Raw genomic sequence first — 26,333 nt, 5'->3', positions numbered from 1 at the left:
TACTAACAGGTACAATCCTATCTAGAATATCAGGACATGTCCCGTGCCTTTACCAAGACTCCGATGTGGTCAAATGAAAATGTGCCCCGAAATCTGGAAGCACGATGCTATGCTGACGAATTTCCAGCTGACAGAAGACTGGCGGGCGTATCAAAAATCCAGTTTCCACACATCCCCGAGCCGCTCGTTGGACTCAGCCAGCCCACCGTGGACAACGATACTACCCTTCGAACCATTTGTAATGACATCGGTGTCAAACCATCCGCGAGCTTCGGGGGCGTTATCGGCATCCGTCTGGACCTCCATCCACTTTCCAGACTGAATATCATAGATCCACACGTCGGAAAGCATTTTACCTGCACCCTGGTGTCCCAGGCTGCTAGGGTCGTGCTCACCGAACATAGTAACAAGGCTCGGCTTCCCAGCAACTTTAAGCGACAGCAAGCAGCTCACACTGCGTGCACCCGGACCAGAAACTCCATCCGCCGGATACGTGATGGTGCTCCAAATGTTGTTCGCGGGGTCATACACGTCCAATGCACCGCCTTGTTCTGTCTTTCCATCAAAGCCGTTCATCCGGAAGACCTTCCCCTCCGCATAAGCAATGGATGTACCGCCTCTTTCTGGCTTGGGGGCTGGGGCTAGCTCTCGCCATTGACGAGTGAAAATGTTGAACGCCCACAAATCGGAAAGCCGGCCCTTCTCGGGGCAGCCGGCGTGGAGGAAAATAGTGTCTTTGCCGTTGTTCGTCAGGGTATGGTAACTGCGTCCCGCTGGGTAAGGAGATTGAGGGTCTGCAGGCTTCAACTGTACCCAGGCACTGGTATTTGGATCCAATACCCAGAATGAACCGACTTCTTCGATCGGAGCCATGGCAGTGCCACCACGGCCCGAGAAGATATAGACATTGCCATCGATTGTGGTCGATGCAGACCCGACTCTAGGCTGTGGGCTCTCGGGCGTGCTGGTGATCGTGGATGTTCTAGTATGCGAAGGCTGTTCTATGAGAAATCAGCATGGAGTTACCGTTTGGTGTTAAATTATGTATTCTCACTGTTGTCTAGGGGAATGCGATAGACAGCTGAGTCCACCGGCTCACGGGGCCGCAGCTCCCCGCCGTACAGATACGCATCGCCCGCAATGACCGATAGGGTTTGCGACGACCTCCGAATAGAGTCGTCCGAAAGAAGGTTTGTCCAGACTGCGCGTGTCATTTTTTCTGTCAATTGCGTTTCTAAGGAAAGCTTCCAATGCTCGAGCTTGAAATGGCACACGAGAGTGTTTAAATAATGCGCGCCTGTCTTCTCGACATCTCCATAGCCTCAGGCCATGGGAGCAAAACGGTAATCTCAGTACCGGCGTAAATATTCTCCAAAGCGGGTTAGACATGTCCAGAAAAGGTACATCGCTTACCAGATACGATTAGCGCAAACGACACAGGCGTAATGCAGAATACGGGCGTAAAATATGTCCGAAACAGGGCTAGTGCCATGCACATCTCTGAGAAAACCTCTCCACATCTTGGGAGATCAGAATGATTCTTAAAGTGGATCCCAAATGAGGTAAGTGCCTGGCCGCTGATGGAGTTGCGCGATTTTCCGTTAGGCCACAGGTTGACACCGATGTCGCCTAGGAGGCGCACAGCAGATATATGGCCTCAAGGAATTTGTAAGGGACATCGCGGCATGTATACTGCAGGTGTAGTTATCATGACAGGATATGCGCACTCAGAAAAACACATCAAGGCAGTGGGCTTTTCTCGATGAAATACATGCCATCCATATTATACCCGCAGACCACCAGCTCTAACGGATGGTCAATATCCAACAGGTTTAACTTCGATATGTTCTCGGCGACTGCTGGCTGGGCGAAATTGACCACTCGACCCTGCGCCCAGTATGCTGCAGTTTGAGCTATAATACGCTTGACAAGATGCGTAGGGTAGTGGGAGTGCTCGTAGCCCTTTCCGTGCGTCTCAAGCCGTGGCCATAAAACATCCAGTATGTAGTGAAACAGCTCATCCGATCGCCAGAGAAACACAAGCTGAAGCAGGACCTCTGCTAGACTCATCGTGTAGACGTCCGACGTATTCGATACGGCCAGATTAAGACTATTAGCAACATGGCACGCACTATAGGCCATATTGGCAATCACATTTGAAGGATCGACTCCAACGACGGTAGACATGTGGTCCGATGCGAAAGTTTGCCTGCCTTCTTCGAATGTGATTTCGCAAAGCAAACAGTACAAGGCGTTCATGGCATCTCGATGGGTCGGAAATTCTTGACTAATGAGTAAGTCTGGAGCTTCAGGGCTCGTTTGCCTTTCTGCACTGGAGGTAGAACCGCATTGAGTTCGCAGCTGGTCCGCATTAAGTCGAGATCGCCACACCCTCAAACGTTCTTTTTGCACATCCAGCAAGCCTAGCAAACTTGAGCCGCGCACAAAGCTATCCCGTGCCTCCGCATATTCATCTGGCCCACATTCACGCCCTAGCATTTTATTCATCACTTCATGGGCAAGAGGGCCAATATCACTGGAGGTCTCAGAGACCTGACGGATGGCTGCTACACAACGGAACACCATCAACTTGGTCCGGATTTCCAGTGTCTTGATCAGAATGTCATAGATAAGGTCATCTACATTCATCCCCACGATACAAGTGAGATAGATATGTTCAGTAACATCCGGAAGGAGATTCGGCCCAAAAGAACTTGCTCCCTCGCCTTCAAGGAGTAAGGCAGGTGGCTTTGCGGGTCGGTGAGATGCGCAGAGGCGGTACCACATTTGCAATGCGTCAGCACCATCTGGAGCATCAGCGATAGTCGCCCTGTTCTGCAAAACGAACCGCACAGCATCCCTCACAGCGAATCGAAATCGTAGATAATCCGTGGATGCATGATGGTAATAGGCCAGAAGAACGTGTGCAGCGAGTAGTGCCGGTGCTTCATTTTTGATCCCCTCATGCTCTGCAGTACGGCAATCCCACAGCGCCAAATCGTGATATTGCTGGGCGTGGCTGTGATGCAAGCCATTCACGAGTGGGCTGAAAACAGATTTTCGGCTATCATTTGGTAGGGTGCGGTGCTGAACCCGTGCATTGAGCATTGAGAGATTGGATGCCGATATACAAAGCACGGCAAATCGTAACCCAGGCGACTGTAAGAATTTGTCGACAAGTTGCAGCGAAAGCGCTGGAAGGAGATGGCGCACATGAGTCTGGAAATGGTTCACGTATCGAAGCTCTATCTCATGGTGCGTGCTGACAGTTGGCGGCAGACTAGAAGTCGCCAGTCTGTTCAGGTAGTTGAGCATTCCAATCTTAAGTTTTGGGTCTAGCACACCCTTCGCTGTACTTCGTTTCAAAATTGTACTTGGTCGAGTGGAGGCTTTTTGATCTGCTAGCTGCGCCTGAAACAATGCTCCGTCCAGGCTACGGAAAGTGTAGTCGATACCATAGCTACAATCCAGTGACAACCGCCCGCAGGCCTGGCAGCTGGGCTTTGCCTCATCGCACTGAAAGAGTTCGGTTCAGAAGATGCTTCGTCGCAATGGTGGATTGTAGGATGTTCACTCACCCGCTTGCCTCTTCTACGGCATGGTCGACAGCCCGAGTGACTACGACGGATTTTGGGTTGCTTTACATTTCTTGTTGAAGAGATCTGCTTAGGCATATCTGTTTAGCGTAGTAAGACCTTTCGCTGCGACCTCCGAGTTGAAATCTTGGATACAAGGTAAAAATGAAGCCAGAGGTGAGAGCCCGAGATCGGGTCAAATATTGATTACTCATCTGGACCCGCAAATCACCATACACTTTGTCCTACCAAGTAAATGTGACTCTCTGTGCTTTCTTCCCCCAATCGCCTTCTGCTATGCCCTGGATATATAGAAGCGGAGCGTAAGGGTTGTTCAAATTAAGCAGGAGAACATCTATGCCACTGGTTGTGGACACGGCTTGCTTCTGCGATGACCAACTGGTTCATTAGGGATACTATATATAATCCTGGACCTCACAGACAAATGTGCCCAGACCTCCGCCTGAAGATGGTACGTGGTTAAGGAGCCTTTTAGTACTACGTCCCATGCTGTTGTAGCATTATACAGGTTGAGTAATACAGAGGAAAGTCCCAAGGGCAAAGTAGCCTTTCCCACTATTGCATCTACAGCCAACGTGTTGTCTGGTACATTTACAGACTACCAGAAAATAAGACGATTACAAAGGAGGCACTTGATCAGCTCTTCCAGGAAAAGACCTTCCCCAAAAGCCTCAAACTGGAAGCAAAACGTTTTTAATCAATTGAAATGTTACGAATGTATCTTTTAACCCAATCTGTCATATAGCCATATCTAAGTATGTACATCGCAACACACTACTACAGATTCTATATAGGAGACTTCGTGCCGCATAATGGTAACCTGTGTGGGCCTGGATAGTTTAGCAATGTTTTTGGATGTGAGTCGCACAACCCCAGAATGCCGCAGTTCCCATCCGCTAGAGTTAGAATATGGACCGTTCTATATCACTAGACTTTCTATCAGGGGTTAGTAGAATATCATAGCGTCGCGTGGGAAAACTGGCTAACATGGCACTGTGTAAAGTCTGGTTCCTATTTATCGTCTGCTGGCTAGGTGTCAGTATCAACATCAGTAGCTGCAACTATGAGAAGGGAACTTAATGTTCAATTAGATAGTGTTTGGGTTGAAACCTCGGAGGGTCAAATTCTGGTGCCCACTACTAGTAGAAAACAAGGTAACATCACCGCGTGAAGGGCAGTCTGCAGCAAGCCAGCCAGGGACTCATGTTGGTAGTGAATGCATCTCTGGTGTATGTCCCTTGGGACAGCCCGAAAGCATCGCATCGCCATGGTTAACGGCGTCCACCACAAGGATCATTTTGTCGACAAGGAGGCAAACGTCAACCTAACACGATGCTGCTGGGATGACAGTCCACGAAGTCTGAGTAAAAGCTAAATTTACATGCTATGTCATGAGTGAGGAGAGCGGCAATAAAGTCCTCTCAATGAGGGATAATGAGTAAGTGAAATATGTATCCCATTCATGCTGGAGGTTTTCGATTCATGTTGGAATGCTGCGCAGTCACCCTTGCTGATAGTCCCAACGTAGCCCCACCCTCTAATGAACGATATATCTGATTCCCAATCAGTCTGGCGATCAGCATCCCTTTCTGGTAGCTATGGGCTTAGTATTTGCTGACGGTATGCGGGGAGTTTGGGTGGCTATGCGAGTCGCGTAGTATTCTCGTGCCCCAGGATTTTAGAGGCGCCCTAATCCTGGCGATAGAATTCAGCTGGGAATACTCATGAAATTCAATCTAATTATGTTTACTATTTCTAAAGCTGGTGTTGTGGGAATCACCTCTTCAGCCCGACACCTCTGTCATCATATACCAATAGTTAGAAAGACATCGTTATAATCGTGTTTTTATCTGTAAGAATGCTTGCTATCCAGCAGGAGGAACTTGTTGATAAGTACATTCTGCAGTTATGACCAGCATAGCTCTCATCATTTATAGACATATACCAAGGGGTTTACTCAGCTAATCAACATCTCTAGATGGATTCGTAGCCTCCACCAGGCTGCATGGTTGGAACCTAACTTGTGAAGCTAGTCACATGAGGTATAGCTGAATTAATAGCCTAATAATTACTACTCAAGTTCAAACGAGTATCACCCGATAAGGACTGCATTTTTTGCGCCGTGACAGTGATGTAATTGAAGTCGATCCTTCCCTTTACTTACCCTGAGGATTCCTCGAGATAATCTATTATAAGGGAAGCTTCTTGACGGGCTGTATTTTGTAAATCTAACTACTCCGACACGTTAAGGCGTGACGTGAATTTATAAATAACAAATATCAACGGAGCTTCTCATGAGCACAAGTTCGATTAAAGTAAAGCTTACACGTTCAATGACAGAGAGTTTCTTTTGACAGTTATCGTTACATTTCGACAGTTAAACTATAATAACGCTCAAGGTTTTCGAACTGGGGGACGCACTGGCACTGTAGTCCTTCGGTAAGGAGCTCCTTGCAATTTTGCTATTTCAGCTATTCAAAACGTTCTAGTTCGAATGCAAAAGGATCATAATGTGACTACCGAAGAATGCTATCTGAAGAATGTGCATCGTGGGTATGGATCGGGTGTCTCAACCCCTAGTTCAAGGTGGTTTACGATCGTGTAAAACTCCGAGGAATGTATGATACTTATCGAACATAGGATATATCGTCCGCAGTATATAAAACCTAGGATAGCCCTGCTTGTCCCAACTGGAATTGTGTTTCTTGCTACGCCCAGTCACTCCTTCAAATCAGTCAGTCATTCATTTTACTTCCAGTCGCTCATTCAAACCGTCGCTCCTTTATCATACTATTATCAATCGGTCACTTACCAAGTCGCCTCCCTGCCCCTACGTCTTTGAAATTCCCCAACCCTTCTTACGCCATGCACATGAACAAGTATATCCTCCTGACTTGCCTCGGAGCTGTTGGTGCTTTGGCAAGCCCACTTATAAAAGCACGCGATTCCACTATTTGTCCAAGCAACGGCCACAGTGAGGCGCAATGCTGCAGCATCGTCCTCCCTGGTCAAGGTCTGGACTGCGAGGTTCCTCGTCAAACCCCCGCCGACGGGGTAGAGTTCGCACAAGTTTGCGCGAGAAGAGGCAAAGAGGCTTTATGTTGTGCATTTTCTGGGGTACTTACTATTCACCTGCAACCTATTTTGAGTATAAAGGTAATATCTGACACGTCATCTTGCAACAGGGTTCTACGGGCTTCTTATGTCAAGAAGCTCCTGGACAGACCGCATCTGTATAGAAATCATGGTTCATTGATAGCTGAAGCTCTCGGTCTTGTCAAACGCCAGCTACTCTGCTACGCCTTTTATGAAAAACACGATTTCCTAGGACAGTTGGTTGGATATCCAAGGTTGTGTTGGCTGAGTCCGATGCCTTGCAACTTAACAGTGGGTTGCCCTGCCATAACAATTATTCTGTGGGCATGGTGTTTAGGTATTATACAATATAATTCACGGATTTAATGTTACATTCTGCAGTAAAATAGTCATTTTGATAATAGATTTAAGGGGGGCCCATACTAAGAAAACCGCTTAGGCTACCTGCACATCAGTACCATCACGCCTACTCAGTTTATTGCTTGTTACTTGTTCGTCAGTTGACCGCTGGCGCTGAAACTGAGCATGGTGCAGTACCCCCCAGTGCTTGCGTAATACTCTTGTTAAGTTAAACCTTTGAGCATGTCTAACTATAGCTTTGCTACTAAAATAGTTATGAAGACCGATTTAGCGATGCTGGCGTGTGCGCAATAGTGCACGGACAGTTGAGTTTTGGTATTTGCCTCCTATATTTGGGTGAAATGGATATTCAGATATTCCCTGGGAGCGATAAATTAAATATGGAATTCACACGTCCAGTGTGAAATCGCCCGCCCAGAGCAGAAATCTCCAGATAAAACCAGCAGCAGCAACTGCAAGCATCGCAGAGTCGCACGCCTTTACCTCGGCATATCGGGACGTGAGTCATCCCGACTGAAACTATCCACTCGACCGGAATCTCGTGTTTACAAGACATACCCCTACCTGTTGACGAAGTCGTTCCGTCATGAGTAATATCACTCGCAAACTTGTAGTCATCGGTGATACAAGCTGTGGAAAAACCAGTCTTCTTACTGCCTTCACTCAAGGCCATCCTGCGAGCGGTGAAATACCTACCCTGCTAGACCTTCAAGAGGTTGCCTCCCCGATCGCGGGGAGCCGGACCCTGATCTCCCTTTGGGACACGGCTGATCGAGGAGAATTTGCCAAATTGCGCTCTCTTTCTTATCTCTTATGTGATATTGTTTTGATCTGTTTCTCCGTCGATTCACCGGAGTCTCTCAGCAGCGTGCAGACAAGATGGGCCTCCGAAGTTCGGCATTCCTGTGGTGATATACCGACTATATTGGTTGGCTGTAAGAAGGATCTGCACCGTGGAGAAAGTCCGAAAGCGAGTAATGCATTCCTGCAGGCGATGACGAAGTTAGTAGGGCGGAAGAAAGATCTGCGATCTCATGAAAAGCCGAAGGCGAGTGATGAGGCCTCCCACGCAGCAACGGCGCAGGTCACCCCCAAGGAGGCGATCAGGGTATGTCGCCAAATTGGGGCTAGGAAGTACGTCGAATGCTCAGCTACTACTTTGGAGGGAGTTCAGGAAGTATTCGAGGCCGCTGCGCAGGCCGTCACCCACTACAAAAGTGGCTAGAGTCGCTAGTGCATCCAATGTGCCAGGGCCGAGCGCTGAGCTGACGCACTGGGATGTCAACAGTTCTCTTTTGTACCATCGAAATAGAAGGGATAATATTTACTGTGAACACGCTCTCGAAGAATGCCTGAGGCGCATAGTAAGCCAGTGAGTGGTTCCTACGAATTTGAATGGGAGCCTGCTCCTGTTAGAGGCGATTGGGGTCAGCACCAAGAGACACAGAAGAATGTCCAAGGAATACCAAAGTTTCTCCGGGCGACAATGTTCAACGATATAGTTTGGTGGAAATCCCCTCTAGTCGCTGTTCGAGAGGAATAACCCTTCGCTGAAAATTCTCAATGTCTGCAACATCTCAATTGAATACTCACCTCGATTAAGCCATGCCTGATACTCACAATGGTTGGTTAATATTAGAAGCAATAGCTTATTCCTTCGCGAACGCCAATACTGCCATAATAGTAATAGCAATCCATAATAGTCGTCCGCAAGCGTATGTTCGTTATAAGCCTGGTATATGACCCATATATTCATTTCACTCACAGGGACACTAATACCATCGCATCGGTGGAAGAATCACCTTGTCATGATGAGGACGACCTGTAATCGCATTAGAAGCAATCCAGCTATGGGGTATAGAAACCTCAGTATAAGCAACCTCTCACTATACGCAATTCCGATAGTTTGTTCAATCTTGGTTATATGGTGGTTTTACCGTAGAATTTGCACTGATGGAGCTGCCCACATTCTCAAAGCATAGATGAGGGAAATATGAGAGTGATTGTCCTTGTTTTAGTATCATTGATTCGTGCTAATTCAAAAATACTCCTATCTTAGTTGAAATGAGCTTGCTTCTCGTTCCGCTCAATATCTAACATGCAACGTGCAGCATCCAGAACTGTCTCTTCGAGACTTCGGAACTCCACCCCTAAAAACTTTTTCACTTTGGAATTATCAATGGAATACGCACCTAGAGGTAAAGAGCGTGTGCCTGGTTTGCCAACCGGTGTTCGCTCGCCCAGTTCAGGATGGTGTGATCGGAGAATATCGCAAACATCCTGGAAGTCGAATTGCCTGGCGCACACTACAAACCGTTGGTTACCGGCCCCTGGGACCATCATAGCTCGGAATTGCGCATCTGCAAGATCCTACAGAATGTTAGTTTGATCCAATTAAGTGTCCATCTGGGATGACTTACTCGGACGTCAACGTAGGTGTGTACAGGCATATAGGGCACGGGCGCATCTTTTGTCGAGCTGAAGCAAAGTTTCCACAACCGAGAATTGGATTCGTTCAGCTCTCCTATCCTTGTGATAGAGTGTCGCAGAGGGCCAAAGGTTGCCGGCGGAGATAGCGTCACCAAGTCAAAGTGCGGCTGCTCTTCGTTCATAAACTTCCAAGCTGTGTAGATAACACCGTCTTAGTACCGCATTCTGCCAACAGCAATCAGGGTAGGTAATATACCTTCTTGTTCTGCAAAGAGCTTACTACCTCTGTATGCTTTCGATGGATCCCCGTTCACGGCCTCTTCCCATGTAACCGGGTTCCAATCTGCTTCCGTATAAACCTTTGGTGGGTCCGAGACAAGATTGTCGTAGTCAATCACACTGGCGCAGCTGCCGGTCCAAATGACTCTCTTTACATCCGGGGCATTGTCTTTCACAGCATTGAGTAGATTCAATGTTCCCTTGATCGCCGGCTCGAGAAACTGGAGATTGCTTCCCATATTCGCGTACGAGAATGGAGATGCAGTATGATAGACGGCGTCAAAGGCAGGGTTTCCCTGTACCGCCGTGTCGTATGCTCCCGGTGCAACGATGTCGGAGACGATTGTGATAGTTATCTGAGCTTGCTGGGCGGCGAAGTTCCTCAAGATCTGGTCCCCTTTTTCCTGTGTTCTAACAGCACAGCAGACGGTACAGCCGTAGTCAAGAAGCCGGGCTAGGATGTGCGATCCGATGAAGCCATTGGCTCCGGTAAGAAGGACGTGACGGGCCATTTCAGCGCTGGGTGTGTGACGTGATGGAGTCCCGTGTAGGAAGATACAGAGGGAAAAAGTAGGCCAAGGTTGGAGAGCCAGAAAATGCAAACTTCTTATCTGTGCTGTGGTTGAGCTGATCTAGGGGCCTTCAAGAGAAGACGATTCCTGCACCCATATGACTGTACTCTAGTCGGATGTGACACGGACTCACTGTTAACGCCGGTCGAGCCATAGAGGACTCCCTATCCCCGTAGGTTAACACCGAGGGCGGACATGTTTACGGGGTAGACCTGGAGTGGTGGATCTAAGCTAGGCAGCGCCACAGTCTCCACTACTGATACTGACTCGCGGTTAGCACGACCAACGCCGAGAGAAGATCGAGACGTGTTTGAACCCCTGCTCACAGAGAGAGGACTTTTGTTGACTCTATCGCAAGCGTGACTTAAGCTTGAACGTCTTCCTTCACCTCACTCCAACACAATTTCCGAAACTAGTGTTACCGACACTGAAATGTAGTCTGGAAGAGCCGTTATCCCTGGAATTACCTGAAGCCCCTTCCCCACGAGATATTTAGAGGACCAAGTGGGCGTTCGCGGGTAAGCCGACAGAGTGTTCGAGAACTCCCGAGTTGAATACGGTTCTTGATCATACGTGTTTGTAGTAACTGTCATCTGTATGTAAGGACACACATTTCTCTTTCTCCTGAGATGGACCCTGGGGGTTTTCCATTTCATAGACAGCGACCCAGAGTCCTTATCGAGGTATTTTTGCCTCGGCATATTCCAACGCATCACGTAAGCCAATTCGCATACGACAGCTTGGCATTGGTGACGTCTCCCTTGCTACCTAATTGTTCCCCTGCCTATTTAATATGAAAGTAGAACCATCATACTTCACGTCTTGCAATAGACTTCGTGTTTCAAACAGACAGCTGCTACAGATAAAAGTATTCTACCATGACGACCGCAGCAGTATTTGGCTGTACCGGAGCAGTGGGCGGCCAGATCCTCGCGACACTGCTTGCCTCAAACGCATTCTCATCCGTCAAAACCATTTCAAGGCGACTGCCAAATGCGCAATCTCCCAAGCTGCAGAGCCTCGAAGAAAGCGACAGCTCAAAATGGGGCGGCATGATCGCCTCTCTTTCCCCTAAGCCATCAGTCGTGTTCAATGCAGTCGGCACCACGAGAGCTGCAGCTGGCGGAATCGAGAACCAGTGGAAGATCGACCACGACTTATGCATAGAGAACGCCAGATCAGCCAAGGAGGCAGGAGTAAAGACGTACGTGTTCATCTCTAGTGGAGGGACCAGAGGCCTCTTCTCGGGCTATGTGCCGTACTCGAAGATGAAGGTCGGGGTGGAGGATGCCATCGAGCAACTTGATTTTGACCATAGCATTATCCTGAGGCCTGGCCTCATCCTTCAAAGGGAAAAGCCCAAGGCTGCATTATTGGAGAACATCGTGCAGAACCTCAATAAGCTCGGACAGGGCGTCCAGGACATGATAGGTACGGCCACCCTGGTGAGCATTTGAAATCTCAGGGATACTGTGTATTGATTTCAAGGTACAGGTCAGGATCAAACCGTTATTGGCAGAGCAGCTGTCGCAGCTGCTCGCATGGCAGAAGCGGGGAAGGCACCATCAAAATATTGGGTTCTTGAGCAGGCTGATATTGTAAGGTTAGGCAGAGACGAGTGGAAGGAGTAACACTGTATTGCTGAGTCGGGGCCGTAAATATCTACGGTTGTTTTTATTTAATTATGAATATTATTGCATATGCTGATATACCACTTTTACGTTCATTTTACGGCGTAGTGGGTGAAACCTTCAGTCAATACAGCTATTGCTTCATTAGCTATGCTGGGGCATACCAAGCCCCGACGTGCTAAAGACAGTAATGCTACCTTTTTGCCGTACACTAATCATATTTCAGGCTAGTTAGTGGGCGTTTCCACAGGTAACAAGAACCTCTCTTGCCTTTGCCCGTTTTATGTGACCAAATGCAAAATGTTGTGGCTGACTGAGGAGCACGACGGATGCAGGACAGCCAAGTCTCAAAGCATCTCATTCCTTGCAGCCTTCCCCGGACAGTCTGTTCAAGTGGATCCTTGCTATTAGGTGTGAAAGCTTTGGTTAAAATATAGTTCACTAAAGGTGCGGTTTCTGGGTTGCATTATCTCGAGGGGCAATCTGCCGCCATGATGCACCAGGGGGTACAACATTCTCCGTCATTGACACTGTGGGATAAAAGACTAGCGGTGAAAAGCCATAATCTGGATCCGTGTTTCTCACCAGAATTCTGTCGCTTACCTGGATAACCTACGTATTCTGTGCACATGGACTACTCAACAGAGCTGCTCTGTAATCGATCGGGGTTCTGCTACATAGGTTATATATGCCACCGGGGGCTGAGGAAATAGGGTGAACACACACCACTGGTAACCAGCTGTCTGAACCTGACATGACGTTTAGTAAGGTTCTGTCACAAATCAATTTTCGCGGGGTTGCGAACAAGTTTGGGTTCGTCCCGGCCGAAAACAGCGAAGAATGTAACTTCACCCCTTGCATACTGACTTCCTCACCACATCCAATCAATGGGTAGTAAGCAGAATTGGCAATCTGCGTCGTGGAGCACAGTAGCGAAGGCCTGGTTGCGGAAATACCTCTTGAAACTGTCGCCGTTCTCCATGGTATACTACGTCGTTATATACCGGACAGTACTCGCCAAACCCGTTGATAACCTTTAATAAATGCTTGAACTTTACAAGTGAATCTTTCTTCAACCTCATTCACAAAGCATCAATACAATATGAAGTTTACCGCAGCCCTTGCCCTCCTCCCCCTCGCCGCCTCCGCGTGGGAGCTGACCACCGGCTACTGGAAGAGCTCCGAGACCGATGTCTGCGCAAAGGCTTTCTTGCCCAAAGGATTCCATGTCACCATTAACGAGCTCCTTCCAGGCCAGAAAGTTTTCTTCTTCTCGGATGATGAATGCGAGGACCTGGCGTTCTCTGTTCACGACGTGGGTACCGTGAAGCTCGAGAGTCGGGTGAAGAGCTTCACTGTATTGGACTTTGAGCAAAAGCAAGATTTGAAATAGGCCATTGTAAGGAAAACGCATCTCTTCTTGCGAAGCTCTACTAATTAACTGCTGAAAGTTAGAGCATCGAAGCATGTGGCATATTGTTAAACCTTGGGCTAAAGAAGAGTGTACTGAAACATACATAGCACCATTCATTCCAAGTACACTGCATCATGCCGCTGAAGGGCCCGATATTTCTGGAAATGGGTGAAACGTGATGTCAATGCTATACCGAAGAGAGAGCGATCTGGAGCATCTCTTGGATATTTATCTAATAACATACCTACATGTGGCCTCGACATGAGGGACCTCGAATATAGCAGACCGTGAAGCATTCACATAATGTACCTTCAGTATATTCCAGAATCCTGGTCGGATGGTGAACGTAGTCGATATCTCGCTTAACACATGTTACTGTAACCTAGCTTTACCCGTTTTGGGTCGGCAGTTGTGCTGGGTTCTCTTCTTGACTTAATTCATCACAGAGGATGTTAACATCAGTTAAGGCCTGCTGAATTTTCCCCCTCTTGCTCTCCCTATTGCTCTGATATCCGATCATCACTGGACATATCGAGAGCTCACGTTGCCTAGCTGCGACACAAACTCAGAGGAACCACATATGTCCCAGGCAAGAGGCACGGAAACAACCATATTGCGTGTGTGCTCACCACTGACCTAATGAAAACGTTCGTCATGGTTGAATTCTAGCAGCAGTGTGTACAGCCTTTCCGGAAGAGCGACCTATTATGGGATCCAATGAAAGGGGCAGTCTCAGTTTGTTCTCACATTTTGCGGTTGGGTCGGGCAACAGTGCCTGGCCCGTTGCAGGGCGTCTTGTTTCACTGATCCTCGCTGTATCCCTGAGGTAGCCACCAGTCTTTTGTCACCGTCGAAACTGCGCACGGTATCTGATCATAGTTGTAACTTGACCGTTGAATGGATTCTGGTTCTGTCGTTTAACTATCGCATAATCCTTGGCCTTATTCCCGGGATAGTGCAATAGATCATGCGGGAGGTTCTGCACTAGAACTATTGTGTTTTCTTTACCAAGGATTTCTAAGAATAATTTTATTTCAAGGGCAATTGCTGGACTGTTACACCTTGGCCAATATCGGGTTCATATACTTTCTATCAGGTATCAATTGCACGAGCCTTTCTTCGAGTCGAATCCCCTGTTCCACGAGGTAAAGATTACATCAACTAGAAAACTTGGCCACGCAGCAGAGTATAGTTGAGGCACTTCCAATATAAGAGCCCGGGCTATGTCACTCGCTGCTACGACATTCTCTATTCCACAACTAAGCCGCAGATTTGGCTCCACGCTCCTCCAGCGCTTGACGGACTGGTGGCAGAATATACCGCCCATAGTCGATCGCGTCGTTGAGGTTATCATACCCACGGATAGAAATCAGCTCCGCACCCAAGTCAACATAGTCCAAGATCGAGTCCACAATCGTCTGGTGAGATCCAACCAGCGCAGTGGACGCACCGCGGGCGTTCGTGGCTACAACGGTCGGATACCACAGCGCGCGATCCTGCACCTCCCCACGAGCTGCGATATCCAGCAGCCGCTGGGACCCAACGTTCTGTGGCTGAGCAGGCGCGTTCCCCTGGCCACCCGGTCGGTTTGCCTGAAGCGCATCCAGGGTGCGGTGCGCCTTCGCCCAGGCCAGTTCTTCGGTCTCCGCGACGATCGGTCGGAAGGTCACCCAGATACGCGGCCGATCGGACCGACCAGCCTTTTCGGCTGCGGCATAGATTTTCTCAATCTGCTCCTTGGTTTCTTTCAAGGGTTCCCCCCAAAGGCCAAAGATATCGGCTAGTGCACCTCCGATCCGATATGCGTCGTCGGAAGATCCGCCGACGGAGACAGGAATAGTCTCCTTTGTAGGACGGACTTTGTTAGAAAACTGCTTGAATTTGTAGTATTCTCCATCCCAGTCAAATGGATCTGGCGATTCCCACGCCCGGCGGAGAATTCGGATATATTCCTCCAGGCGGGCATAACGTTGCTCCTTGGTCAGGAAGTCGCCTTCCTTTGCTTGTTCAGCATCGCTGCCTCCGGCAATGAAGTGGACGACCACACGGCCGGAACTGAGTTGGTCCAGTGTCGCGAGGGCCTTGGCTGCCACCGTGGGATACAATGTGTTTGGCCGGAGAGCAATGATAATCTTGATATTCTTTGTCTTGGAAGCAATGGTGGCGCCTATCGTCCACGGGTCGAAGTAGGATGAATCGTAAGGCACCAATGTGTAGTTGAATCCATAGTCATCTAGGTTTCGCGCGTAGCGCTCCAGATATTCTGGGTCGATCGTGGCATTGGGAATTGGCTTGATCTCAGTGGAGGCGTTCGGAAACGTCAGACTAATAAATTCAACAGGCATTGTGACAGACGTTGGTCTCTTTCTTTCCCGATCTCTGAATGTCTTACTCGGAGTTAGGATGAGGGGTTACTGCATTCTTTATATTCGTCTATCATGGATATCTTCCTGGTCCCTTTTGGTGGTGATTGGCTCCAGAGATATATGACGAGACCCGCATTAAAATGACGCCTTACTCTGACGCTCGCTTATTAAACCTGTGGTATTTCCTGTCGCTTGTATACCTCCTATCTATGTAACGTGTGGGTGTTGTGGGTAAACGTTGCACTGAATCACTACGGCTCACCTCCCAGCATTCTGCCTTTCTCCTTGATTTCTAGGGGAGTTTTCGTGAAAAGAGTATAACATTAAGCTTTCGTACCTTGATCTGATTTATAATCCATGACTGTCAGACCATGCGGGGAAGAAGATAATATCGCAGCAAGCGTCAGATCTCTCGGAATTGCGTGATCATGGCCAATCACCGGCAAATAGTATAACAGAAGGAATAGCCCACACGCATGATGATAAGGTCGACGGTCGCAAGTGGTCGCTTGTCATTTTATTAAATGCATGGAGACATGGTGTAATGTGAATTTTGTCGATAGGGCACGCGGATTCGTTAGACTGAAGAATGCTCCTCCCCCTGGCATTCGTAACCTGTGTGGATAGGCTTTCTTCTCCCCGGCGTTGCGGCAACATATAGCAATATAGATTGCACCGGGTACCCGTATTTATGCATCGAGTTTATGCTCATGTCAATCGCTCATGTTCTGGTACTGGACATGTCAGGATGACTTCCTTCGAGGCTAGTCATGGCCCAATAAGACATTGTGTGCAACCAGAAGTTTCAACAGGTCGAAAGTTTGATATAGGTTGATCTGCTGCGAATTGGGGAGGTCCCAGTGGAAGCATACCAAAATGCAACAGACTGTCTCAAGTTGGGGGTGGTTTGCCTTTGGTAGAACTGTAATTGAGAAACTCTTTCCTATATGAGAGGTCTTGCAAGCCAATTCGAAGCTTCCATTAAGCCAAGGTATTGAATTCATCTAGTTATTTCTAAATTCCAAAAGACTCTATTATTGTTTCGCTCGGCTGGTCGTTCCATAACGTTGGTCTCGAAGAAGAAAGATATACAAATGTGAGACTATTAATACAAGCAAAGGGCAAGAATACTCGGGAAAAACAATCAGTTGTGGGCAGAGGAACCTGGCACACAAGTACCATTGCCCCACCAGGCGCGAGCGGCAGCGGTCCAGGTAGTCGCAGGGTTCTTGTAGTTGTCCCAGGTGTAGAACAGGCGGCAGTCGGCTGGCTCGTAGAGGAATTGGACTGGAATCTCGTGGTTATCGCGGAGATATGAGTTCTTCCAGTTGACACTCAGGGCAGGCAGGTTGAAAGGAAGTTCCTCTACTGCTGGAGCAGAGGCATTCAGGGCCTTGCGTTGCTCCAGACTGAGCAAGGGCTTTTCATCCTGCGCGGACTTCTCAGCAAGGAACTTAGCCCCCTCAACCCACGCATCAATCAAAACTGATGAGGCGACCTGGCTACCCTTAGATCCTCCCATTGCCTGCATACGGCCGTTTTGTGGCCGGCCACCAAAGGCCAGAGTCTTGACACCACCCACGTGAGTCATCAATTCCGTAAAAATGGTACAGGTTGAGGTGCAATATCCATCCGTCACCTACTCAAGGGTTAGCCCAATACATCTCTGCATAGAAACTGGATAACATACAATAAGGATATCCTCTGGTGCGAAATGGGTGATCGTGTCGTTTAGTTTGAAAGGACCATGTCCACGGATAGGAGTTTCCCAGCTAGATATCACATCAAAGTCGAAGTTCCCGGCAATGTGACTGAGGTTGGCTCCATTCACCTGCTGGGGTCCGTAATATTCTTCCCATGACTGGAAATGGTACGTTTGATTCGGGGAAACAAGATCGTACAGAGCGATGCCCTCCGCTACATAGTCGTCGGTATCTTTGGTTAATGAAGACAGTGCTTGTCCAATGAGATCGACTGACTCATGAGCGCGGATACGAGACGCTGTGTACATCTCTGCCTCGGGAAAGAAAACTCGAAATAGGTCATATCCAGAAGCTGTGTTACCACCAGGGTTCCCCGAAACGTCAATGATCAGCTTTTTCTTCCCAGCATCAACTGCCTTCTTCACAAAGTCCGTGGCGTGGTTTGCAAATGCTAATGGGTCTCCCTCATATTTGTTAGTTTCAAAACTGGGCACGAAAAGAGCGGCGACATCCTTGAGGTCATCTTCGAGATAGTATCCCGAGATCGTGTTATATGCATCACGCATGACAGGCTTTGGATACATGGTCGGTGCCTTCTTCCCAGTAGTCCCGGACCTCTTTGATAGACTATCTTCGGTGTCATCGGATGTTGATTCGGTTGGCGCTAAGCATACGTCTTCCCAGAGAGCGCTGCCATTGCGGTACTCAAAGTCTTTCAGTGCAATCTGAGCGAGTGTTGGCACGTCTCGTGATGTTCCGTTGGCGAATGATAGGGTTTGGGATGCATAGCCAGGCCATAGCCCACTGTTAAACGTCCAAGTTCCTTCCTGCCCTTGCTGGGCAACATAACGGGCGCTTGAGGGAAAGAGGTGGTTATATCTCGCATCTGGGTCTTGGAAATGATCTGACTCCGCGTACTGATTCAGGTACGACACAGCATCGTAGCCATTGATGCTGACAACGGGAGAGACAATCTTGGGATCTCTTTGAAGAGCCTGTGCATCCTCTAATGCGTGGTGGTCAGCTAGCTTCCTGGAGGGAATAGTCCGTATTACATACCTAATGTATAGAGCTGAGGAAGCTCTACTCCATCCGACGAAACTGATATCAGAGACACACGGTTCCTAAAGTAGAAGATTGTGTTTGAGCACAAGGTGCCACCCAAATGACCATCATTTGCAGAATGAAGAACCCGCAGAATAGCATTTTCAAAGTCGTAGTGGCTAGAGAATTGGTTGTTTTTAGCTTTAGCAAGTACATCATCCATACCCCCAATGAGGTCTGTTGGGGCGGACAGATATCCGGCTGGGGGGTCTAAAGTAGTAAATTGTTAGACACCTCGACCCCTTGACGTTGACAACCGGTTGCTACCTACTTTCTAGGAGCTCTATCGTTGACTGAAACTGGATGTATTTGCTTAATTCCGAGACAAATTTCACTCCCTTTTGCGCATCAAATGGCATGGAGTGCAGACACTCATGAGCGAGCCCTCCGTCAACCATAATAGGCTCAGTCACTGGGTGTTGTTAGAATGGGGGTCATGTTCGCAACTGGCATAGTATCCTTACCATTTGCATTCACGGCTTGCTGATATAAACTGCTTAGTTTCGCACATGGGTCCTCCGACCGGACCACTGCACTAGGGGCAGCAACAGCGGACAATGCCCCTGTCAGGGCGAGGATAAGGGGTGATTTTGAAAACATCGTCAACAAAAGTCTGATTTGGCTCTGCTATTCTATGCTGAAATGAGCCGTTGCACATCATAGAGGTACAGCCGTTTCTTATATGGCTCGGGGGCCCAGCTGTGGCTATGGTATTGATGAGGCTCCATTTGGAGCACTGTCCAAGTCAATTCACGCCTGTGGGTCGGTCGCTTTCCCGACCTCTTCTAGTACAGACTATCATTTCCACCCCAGGCTGTGCCATTTGTTGACAGGGGGTATGGGGGCCATGTGGAGATGATCAGTACGCAGTAGACTGCATCGCCACGGCCCTCCATCCCATCCCCCGGCTGTACCCACATGGTACAGCTGGGTTAATGCTCTTTCGCACGTCGTCGACGCCACGACCAATCACAGAAAACTAGAGTACAGAGCGTTGATCATTGGTCGTGGTTGCGTAGCGCCGGGCTCGGTATCTGTTGGATCGTCGCAAGGGAGATGAAGTTCGTCAATTATCTTCCATGATTGGACCTACTGGCCTCGGGGCCTAAGCGCCTTCAACAGCACCGCCGAATAAGCGCCGCAAATGGTGTAAAAGCTAAGGCCATAGCTAAGTTAGTAACATGGGGGCCGGCTGGGATAGGGCTAGGTTAGTCACCGCTTTCTCTATTCCTGTCCATCCAGTTCTCCACTGTGATGAAAAGCCTCGCCAAATAATTGGATCCCTTTTTATAGAAAAGCGCGAGTTGTTCCCACTAACTTACTGGGTAGCTTACAATAGCGCCAACGCCCAACTCCGGGAGATCCTGATCCTTTCCACGAAAGTGCTTAGCCAACAATTAAGACCGATATTCGTAGTATGCACAGTGTGTTTGGTATGAGACTTCTTCTTAGCAATCCTGGTGATTGTGTGCAATTGGATGAGTGTTCAACCGGTCCTGCATGATATATCCGATCTGCCTTGTAAGGATTGATTGAACCGTCACCTTGTATGATGGAAGGGTACAAGGATTTCACCACCTTCTCCTTGTCAGTTTCTGCTTCCTTAAAGATCATAGCAACAGACAGTAAATATATGTAAATATTTCACCTTTGCACCCTCCAATGCCATCCACACTCAAACCAGTAGCCAATAGGAGTTTAATAAAAGGTCGTGGTCCATGCAGGTTGAAAACACTGAAAACATTAAAAAACAAGGATAAGGCCGGCCCTAGTCTCAACACATATTTCAATAGCTTGAGCGCGAGAAGCTAGACGAAGTTTTTACACATTTCCTAAACTGCGACCAAAAGCTTTGTGGACTCTCAACAACAACTTTCGGCCTCCTAAGCAATGGCTTTCGCAGAGATCTTTTTATTGGGGCTACCGGGCGGTCTCCATCTTGCGGCATAGACCCTACCACCCCCAAACCATGCTAATAAGACTCTTGACTCCATGAAATAGAGCCGTTCAAATTGAGGCTCAGATGGTCCAGTCATCCCCGTCTGTTCCCTCACCTGGTCTGTACATTGACCATGATGGACATGACGGTAAGTGTTTGCCCTGAATCTGCCTTATCCCTCACTGTTTACGATGATGATATCCTCACCCTGCTGTTCTCTGAACCCTTTCATATATGGTGAAATCTCTTTCCTTTACAAGACAGGTCTTGAACAAATTATGTTTTCTCTATTCTCTATCCGCCCACAAGCAAGATATATTAATCGACCTTACGGGTCCACTTTTACTATTCTAGTCTGTCCGTAGGGCGCATACCCCTAACGATCCGTTTTGAAAAGCCCAGCCGACTGACCCAGTAGCAAGACTGCGGTACGGGACCATCCATTCGTTGCCCTTTACTAGCACGGAATTGTGTAGTGCTGATCGCAATTACAACCCTTATGCTTAGTTGCCTAGCGACTTAGCCTCACTTACTCCGTCTCCGTCGTTTTAATGCCCATCCATTCATTAGCTCCACCCCAACCTACACTGACTTATCCGCTGAGAGTCAGGTTAGTTAGTTAGTTACTAAAATCCTTCTGAATTTGTAATCAGGCCCATCGTAGTGAAAGCGGAGGCAGTGTAGTCCCGCGTCGGAAAATTCGTTTACTTTCGGCTCAAATCAAGAATCGAGCGTGGTATCAAAAATCCTATTTAGGGCTCGTCTGGCCATCTGTGGCGGGTTTTGTTCCTTGCATGATTAAATCCTTCAAACTCCGGTAGTAACATCGTACTTGTGCACGACTATATGCTACCACCATAGCGTTTGCCAAAAGGAAAACCCCCTTCAAATCATAGTACATGCAAAAGAAAGAACGAAAAAAGGGCCCTGCTCTTCTCACAGAAGAATTGTTTCATACTAATAGCTAGCATGCACTGATACATGGGGTAAATGCTGGTGTTCTAAATATCGGTCCAGTACATATGAGGTGTGATTGCCTGCAACGGTGGCACTGGTGGGCTAAGGCAGGTAGAGGGTTAGTGATCTGTAGGAAGTATAGGAGATCACTATACTCTTTCTATATATATCGTAATAGCTAGGATGGTTCGGACTCAAGACTTTTGTATATGCAACTTCTAGAGGCGTCTTCAAAGAAGGGTTTGGTACGTAGGTGCACGGACCATTATAATTCCGGCCGGGCATACGGAAGTAGGCGAAACTGTCTTCAAACTTTCATCATGACCAACATCATAACTGAAGACCGTTGTTGTGCTCTATTTGCCCGGTCGGCCGTCTCACAGAATGGGTGCAGCATGCTGGACATGCCGCAGCCGCACCATCCAATGTGACCAAACAGGTACTCCTTGCGCCAAATGTCAGAAAGCTGGGCTGGAATGTTTTGAAACGAGACCCTTACGATGGGTCAAAGGCGTGGCAATTCGGGGGAAGATGCGCGGACGTGTTCTGGAAGGGGGTCCTAAAGGTGCCGATGAAAGTTTGTCTGCGCAATCAAAGCGGAGACCAGTTCTACACGCCCGCGCAAAGGCTTCGACAACCAATACTGCTCCCCGGTTCGCCTTGGAAGACCCTTACATACACGATCTCGATTGGTAATCGAGGTTCTATCTTGATTATTGTGGGTTACTAGAAAGGCTGATGTTCCCATAGACGCGCTAATGTCAACCAAAAGATAACATACGTATCGCCAAGTTGTACATTCTATATGACAGCGAGAGCAATCCGTTCAGGAGTTTGCTTACTTTCGCTATGCATGATTCAACCTTGCGAACGTGTATAGTTGCTGTTGCTGCACGGCACTTCGCTAATACAAACCTGTCATTCGATCAGGTCGATGACGCTTTATCCCCTCGATTCGTGACTGCGAATTTGGATGCACTCCATTTCAAAAAGCAAGCAATCCAGGCATTGTCTTCATCGTTGTCCCATCTCGAACCCTCTGGCAAGGACTCAACAATGGCAACAATCCTCCTTTTAATTTTTCTAGATCTCCTCGAGTCTGGCATCGATGGTTGGAAATATCATCTCCATGGTGCACAAGGCCTCGTCAATCTTTCTCACTCGTTGCTGGAGCGGGATGTCAGTGGCCATATTAATGCCGACCCTGGGGAGACAGTAAAGGAGACCAGGCGATTTGTCGCCCGACAGTTTTCACTGTATGCTTCCTCTTCCTCTTCCTCTCTACTCGTCTGTATATACTGTGATTTGTCACTGACAATAGTAGTATCTCAACCATTGGAGGTGCACTCTCAGGTTCAAAGTTGATGCCTGAGTTAAGTATCAATCATGAGGAAAGCAGGCATCAAGAGTCCATTGTTAGAAGCTTTTTGGGATGTCCTGGGTTCCTTCTGGGAGCCATCCACTACTTCTCGAATCAAAGACACGCCATTCAGACCTTAAACGTGCATGATGATATCTCAATTCAAGAGTATGTACAAGATACTCGGACCATGCTCGAGCTGACAGCAAACTTCGATTGTTTGAAATGGGCATCAGACTCTGTGCAATTGAGATCCCCCTCAGCAGCAGAGGTCCAGAAGCTTTCTTTGCTATCTCAAGCGTACAAAGGTGCCACCTTGCTCTATGGAAGCCGAGTTCTCCGTGCCTTCAGGGCATCAACTGAGACCATAACATTGGCCCATGACGAGCTGGCATCACGATTACTTGACGTGATCGACTCTCTCAATAGCGACCCGGCTTTATTCAAGTGCTTACTTTGGCCGGTCTTCATTGTCGGTCTAGAATGTCAGACTTACGCTGAGCAGCAACTGGTAACTAAATCCCTGAAGATGCTTTGGAATCTGACCAGCTGTTTAAATGTGATAAATGCTTCAAAGGTCCTACATGAATATTGGGAACGAAGACGCTTCATTGACAACTCGGCATCAGAGGATTCTGAACTGCATGTACTAGAACAAGGCTGGTTACTAATTTGAGAACAATTTGCCCTCGATGTTAATGAAAGTTCTCCAAAGGCGGGTACTGAATGCTAATAATAATCATGTTGTGGGCATCTAGTGAAGAGCAACACACCGAAATGTTCTGAAGATAGGTTCATCTGAGATCAATCAAAGACATTTCTTTTCTTTGCTTGAGATTAATCCTGCATGCGCGGATGGGTATATCCTTTTATTCAATGTGTCATAGTATTCAAGTACTTGATTTATGATGCCCCCCCATGATACATCTCTTCAAACAGCACCAATTTCATCCATCTTCTCACGAATAGAAGGTGGACGCCGAAAAAGCCCACCGGTTTCACATAAGGGGATTCTAAATGGAAATGTATCCTGACATAATCCATGTGCCAGCAGGTAAAACCCAGCCAGGGCCGATAGGAAGCCAAAGGCACCAGCCACCTTTGTGAAAGCCTCAGCTAACGCCAATCTGCCGTCTGCCCGCATAAAGTGTGCGGTACAATTGAAGATGTAGCATAGCTCCAAGGCGGCATAAACAACAATATTCGGAACATGTCTTCGGAAATGTCAGCATCGTTCACAATTCGGCTTGGATCACGATACTTACGTTGGTAAAGCGGCAAGTAGGAAAAAGAAATTCAGAAAACACCAAACTTCACTCTATGGATCAGCTACAGTCTGTGTGCTATACTATGCGAATAGCTAACTTAGCTGGTAGAATGCAAATGCGCTATGATATTCGGCTGTTTCACTGCCGTAGGCCTCTATAACACCCATCGAGGGCATCAGCAATACGCCGTAGCCGCCGTAATAAAATCCTCCAGCGCGTCAGTAACTGCCATGTCGCATGCTTCGTGAATATGTAGCTTACCAAATGCAGCGAGTACTGTATACGCAAAAGTGTTGCCCTTCACCATCTCCCATTGCGCAGATATGAGGAGGCCCAACCCCGCGAGGAAGCAAAGGTTAGCAATGAATACAGTCTGATTTGAAACGCCACGGAAGCCCATCATGGAAAGCGAAAGGGTCATCAGGGTGGTTGCAAAGGCACCAAATCCTAGTGGACTCTTGCAGCGAGTGTCAGTATATCTGGCCCAAGTATGCCAGGTGAAAATATCGGCCGGGTACTTACTGGGTTGGCCAGATGACTGGGCGCCATTAGGAGCTAAGGTTCTCGTAGGGATAATGCCAATGAAAATTATTGTCGCACTGAGCCTTGTTAAGAGAATGTTTTCATGTTCAACTTAGTGGCATATCTACTAGAACTGGAAGATATCGAAGATTTCGGCTCGAGTCACATTGTTATATGATCATCTATCTCAACATCACACCGCAAAGTTCAGAAGGTCGAGCGCCACAAGCTATAACTTCCTATCTCGGCGACTAGAACTTATCAATCACGATATCCTCCCCATATTTTTCCGAGCCTTGGAAGGTTTGGAGAACCAACGTGAAAGTTGCCACTGAAGCCCCACATGTCATAACTTCCTAATCGGGTATGGTCACGCCTCGTCTGCTTCAGCAACCCTACAAATCTCGACTATCAAGGCATCGATCTGCCTGTTAATCATCACCCATTAGATCGGAAGAGCTTCAAGTCTCTGTCGTCGGACCGAACGTTGATTGCATTCCCTCCACTTGCATTAATAATAGGGTGGGGTGAGTGATGTTAGAGAACTAGTATTTGAAGGCTTCATCCCGCACCTGTTCACTGCTTTCTGGCATCATTAAACGGACTCTCAGTTACTATCAACTGCCACCTACTTCCACTAAATACTCTACTTCTACTATCCACCTGTGGCATTGTTCCAACTCTTTCTACTACACCATGTGCCACCAGGAAACCGCAGCAAACGGCTGGACTAGCACGCCGGCTAATGCGGGCGCCATCTTCGGTGACCAGCCTTTTATCAATAAGCCGGAGCCTCTATCTCTCAGTGACATCCAATTCCCATTTGATGATCCCACAGTCGCAAAGACTCTGAAATATGCAAAGGAAACCCTGCATCCCGAAACCTTCAACCATTCGATGAGGGTTTACTTCTATGGTATGCTTGCAAATTGCTCATAGTTCTAGTAGTGCCGAGCTTCATATCTAACCCCAGCTTAGGAATGGCCATTACCAAACAGCAGTTCCCCGAGCAAGCCGCTGCTCTTAACCCCGTGACTTGGGCTCTGACATGCCTACTGCATGATCTCGGTACGGCTGAGGAAAACCTGACCGCAACCCGCATGTCCTTCGATATCTATGGGGGCATCAAAGCCCTCTACATCCTCAAAGATTTCGGTGCGACGACGGATCAGGCCGAGGCAGCTGCTGAGGCAATCATCCGACACGAAGATATGGGAGTCGATGGGACGATCACCTACATTGGTCAACTCATCCAGCTGGCCACGACATACGACAATACCGGTTTCCATCCGCACGTCAAGAATTTCGGTGAACTGATTCACGAGATCACTCGCACTCAGATCAACGAGGCGTATCCGCGCATCAAGTGGTGCGCATTCTTCTCTAGCGTCATTCGCAAGGAGGAGAAGATCAAGCCCTGGTGCCATTCCACCCATCTTGTGAACTTTGACCAGGAGATCGAGGCCAACACTCTCATGAGGCAGTGGGAGTGATTCGGCACAATGCATATAGATATATGAATTGTCTCAAGAGTTAATACACTTCAAACGAGAGTGTATATGTCAATACTAGTAAATATAAGGCGAAGTGGAGAATCAGATGACTGCATGTACAGATCCTTAGAATGGTGCGCTAGAGTTCTACATTCTTCCATCAGCCATGTTTCTCCCCAGAGGCCGCACCGCAGCTTGATATTAGGTCTGGACCCTTTTATACAAGTGCTATAGAGGTGGATG

General features: G+C 48.0%; 11 protein-coding genes across 11 annotated transcripts; 5 read left to right on the top strand and 6 right to left on the bottom strand.

The window, feature by feature from the left end:
* Window positions 1–150: 150 nt before the first annotated feature.
* Window positions 151–1,214, bottom strand: ABOM_007746 (Kelch repeat protein; the record flags this gene model as incomplete). Its single annotated transcript, XM_022534875.1, has 2 exons — window positions 151–1,001; window positions 1,055–1,214. 2 exons carry the CDS (start codon window positions 1,212–1,214, stop codon window positions 151–153), a joined length of 1,011 nt encoding a protein of 336 aa, XP_022387958.1.
* Window positions 1,215–1,740: 526 nt separating this feature from the next.
* ABOM_007745 (Zn(II)2Cys6 transcription factor) lies at window positions 1,741–3,315 on the bottom strand (the record flags this gene model as incomplete). The annotated part of the gene is made up of 1 exon (XM_022534874.1): window positions 1,741–3,315. The coding sequence occupies one exon, from the start codon at window positions 3,313–3,315 to the stop codon at window positions 1,741–1,743; it is 1,575 nt and encodes a 524-aa protein (XP_022387955.1).
* A 4,323-nt stretch (window positions 3,316–7,638) lies between these two features.
* On the top strand, window positions 7,639–8,277 carry ABOM_007744 (Rho family protein; the record flags this gene model as incomplete). Its single annotated transcript, XM_022534873.1, has 1 exon — window positions 7,639–8,277. One exon carries the CDS (start codon window positions 7,639–7,641, stop codon window positions 8,275–8,277), a length of 639 nt encoding a protein of 212 aa, XP_022387956.1.
* Window positions 8,278–9,107: 830 nt separating this feature from the next.
* On the bottom strand, window positions 9,108–10,279 carry ABOM_007743 (dihydroflavonal-4-reductase; the record flags this gene model as incomplete). The annotated part of the gene is made up of 3 exons (XM_022534872.1): window positions 9,108–9,422; window positions 9,473–9,675; window positions 9,739–10,279. Coding segments are annotated over 3 exons (1,059 nt in total), but the record flags the coding sequence as incomplete, so codon positions are not given.
* Window positions 10,280–11,211: 932 nt separating this feature from the next.
* On the top strand, window positions 11,212–11,964 carry ABOM_007742 (protein fmp52; the record flags this gene model as incomplete). Its single annotated transcript, XM_022534871.1, has 2 exons — window positions 11,212–11,764; window positions 11,822–11,964. 2 exons carry the CDS (start codon window positions 11,212–11,214, stop codon window positions 11,962–11,964), a joined length of 696 nt encoding a protein of 231 aa, XP_022387954.1.
* Window positions 11,965–13,066: 1,102 nt separating this feature from the next.
* ABOM_007741 (uncharacterized protein) lies at window positions 13,067–13,357 on the top strand (the record flags this gene model as incomplete). Its single annotated transcript, XM_022534870.1, has 1 exon — window positions 13,067–13,357. The coding sequence occupies one exon, from the start codon at window positions 13,067–13,069 to the stop codon at window positions 13,355–13,357; it is 291 nt and encodes a 96-aa protein (XP_022387951.1).
* A 1,280-nt stretch (window positions 13,358–14,637) lies between these two features.
* ABOM_007740 (LLM class flavin-dependent oxidoreductase) lies at window positions 14,638–15,723 on the bottom strand (the record flags this gene model as incomplete). The annotated part of the gene is made up of 1 exon (XM_022534869.1): window positions 14,638–15,723. One exon carries the CDS (start codon window positions 15,721–15,723, stop codon window positions 14,638–14,640), a length of 1,086 nt encoding a protein of 361 aa, XP_022387952.1.
* Window positions 15,724–16,888: 1,165 nt separating this feature from the next.
* Window positions 16,889–19,151, bottom strand: ABOM_007739 (peptidase S41 family protein; the record flags this gene model as incomplete). The annotated part of the gene is made up of 5 exons (XM_022534868.1): window positions 16,889–17,383; window positions 17,435–18,453; window positions 18,507–18,761; window positions 18,823–18,963; window positions 19,016–19,151. The coding sequence occupies 5 exons, from the start codon at window positions 19,149–19,151 to the stop codon at window positions 16,889–16,891; spliced, it is 2,046 nt and encodes a 681-aa protein (XP_022387968.1).
* Window positions 19,152–22,296: 3,145 nt separating this feature from the next.
* ABOM_007738 (uncharacterized protein) lies at window positions 22,297–23,483 on the top strand (the record flags this gene model as incomplete). The annotated part of the gene is made up of 2 exons (XM_022534867.1): window positions 22,297–22,703; window positions 22,772–23,483. The coding sequence occupies 2 exons, from the start codon at window positions 22,297–22,299 to the stop codon at window positions 23,481–23,483; spliced, it is 1,119 nt and encodes a 372-aa protein (XP_022387967.1).
* Window positions 23,484–23,738: 255 nt separating this feature from the next.
* On the bottom strand, window positions 23,739–24,673 carry ABOM_007737 (uncharacterized protein; the record flags this gene model as incomplete). The annotated part of the gene is made up of 4 exons (XM_022534866.1): window positions 23,739–24,021; window positions 24,073–24,118; window positions 24,173–24,283; window positions 24,337–24,673. Coding segments are annotated over 4 exons (777 nt in total), but the record flags the coding sequence as incomplete, so codon positions are not given.
* A 620-nt stretch (window positions 24,674–25,293) lies between these two features.
* On the top strand, window positions 25,294–26,090 carry ABOM_007736 (putative cyanamide hydratase; the record flags this gene model as incomplete). The annotated part of the gene is made up of 2 exons (XM_022534865.1): window positions 25,294–25,513; window positions 25,576–26,090. The coding sequence occupies 2 exons, from the start codon at window positions 25,294–25,296 to the stop codon at window positions 26,088–26,090; spliced, it is 735 nt and encodes a 244-aa protein (XP_022387975.1).
* Between the last annotated feature and the right edge of the window lie 243 nt (window positions 26,091–26,333).

Source organism: Aspergillus bombycis, assembly GCF_001792695.1.
Source record: "Aspergillus bombycis strain NRRL26010 chromosome Unknown contig00058, whole genome shotgun sequence".
Classification (NCBI taxonomy): domain Eukaryota; kingdom Fungi; phylum Ascomycota; class Eurotiomycetes; order Eurotiales; family Aspergillaceae; genus Aspergillus; species Aspergillus bombycis.
Note: the sequence above shows the minus strand (reverse complement) of the source record. Positions and strands in the feature narration are given on the sequence as shown.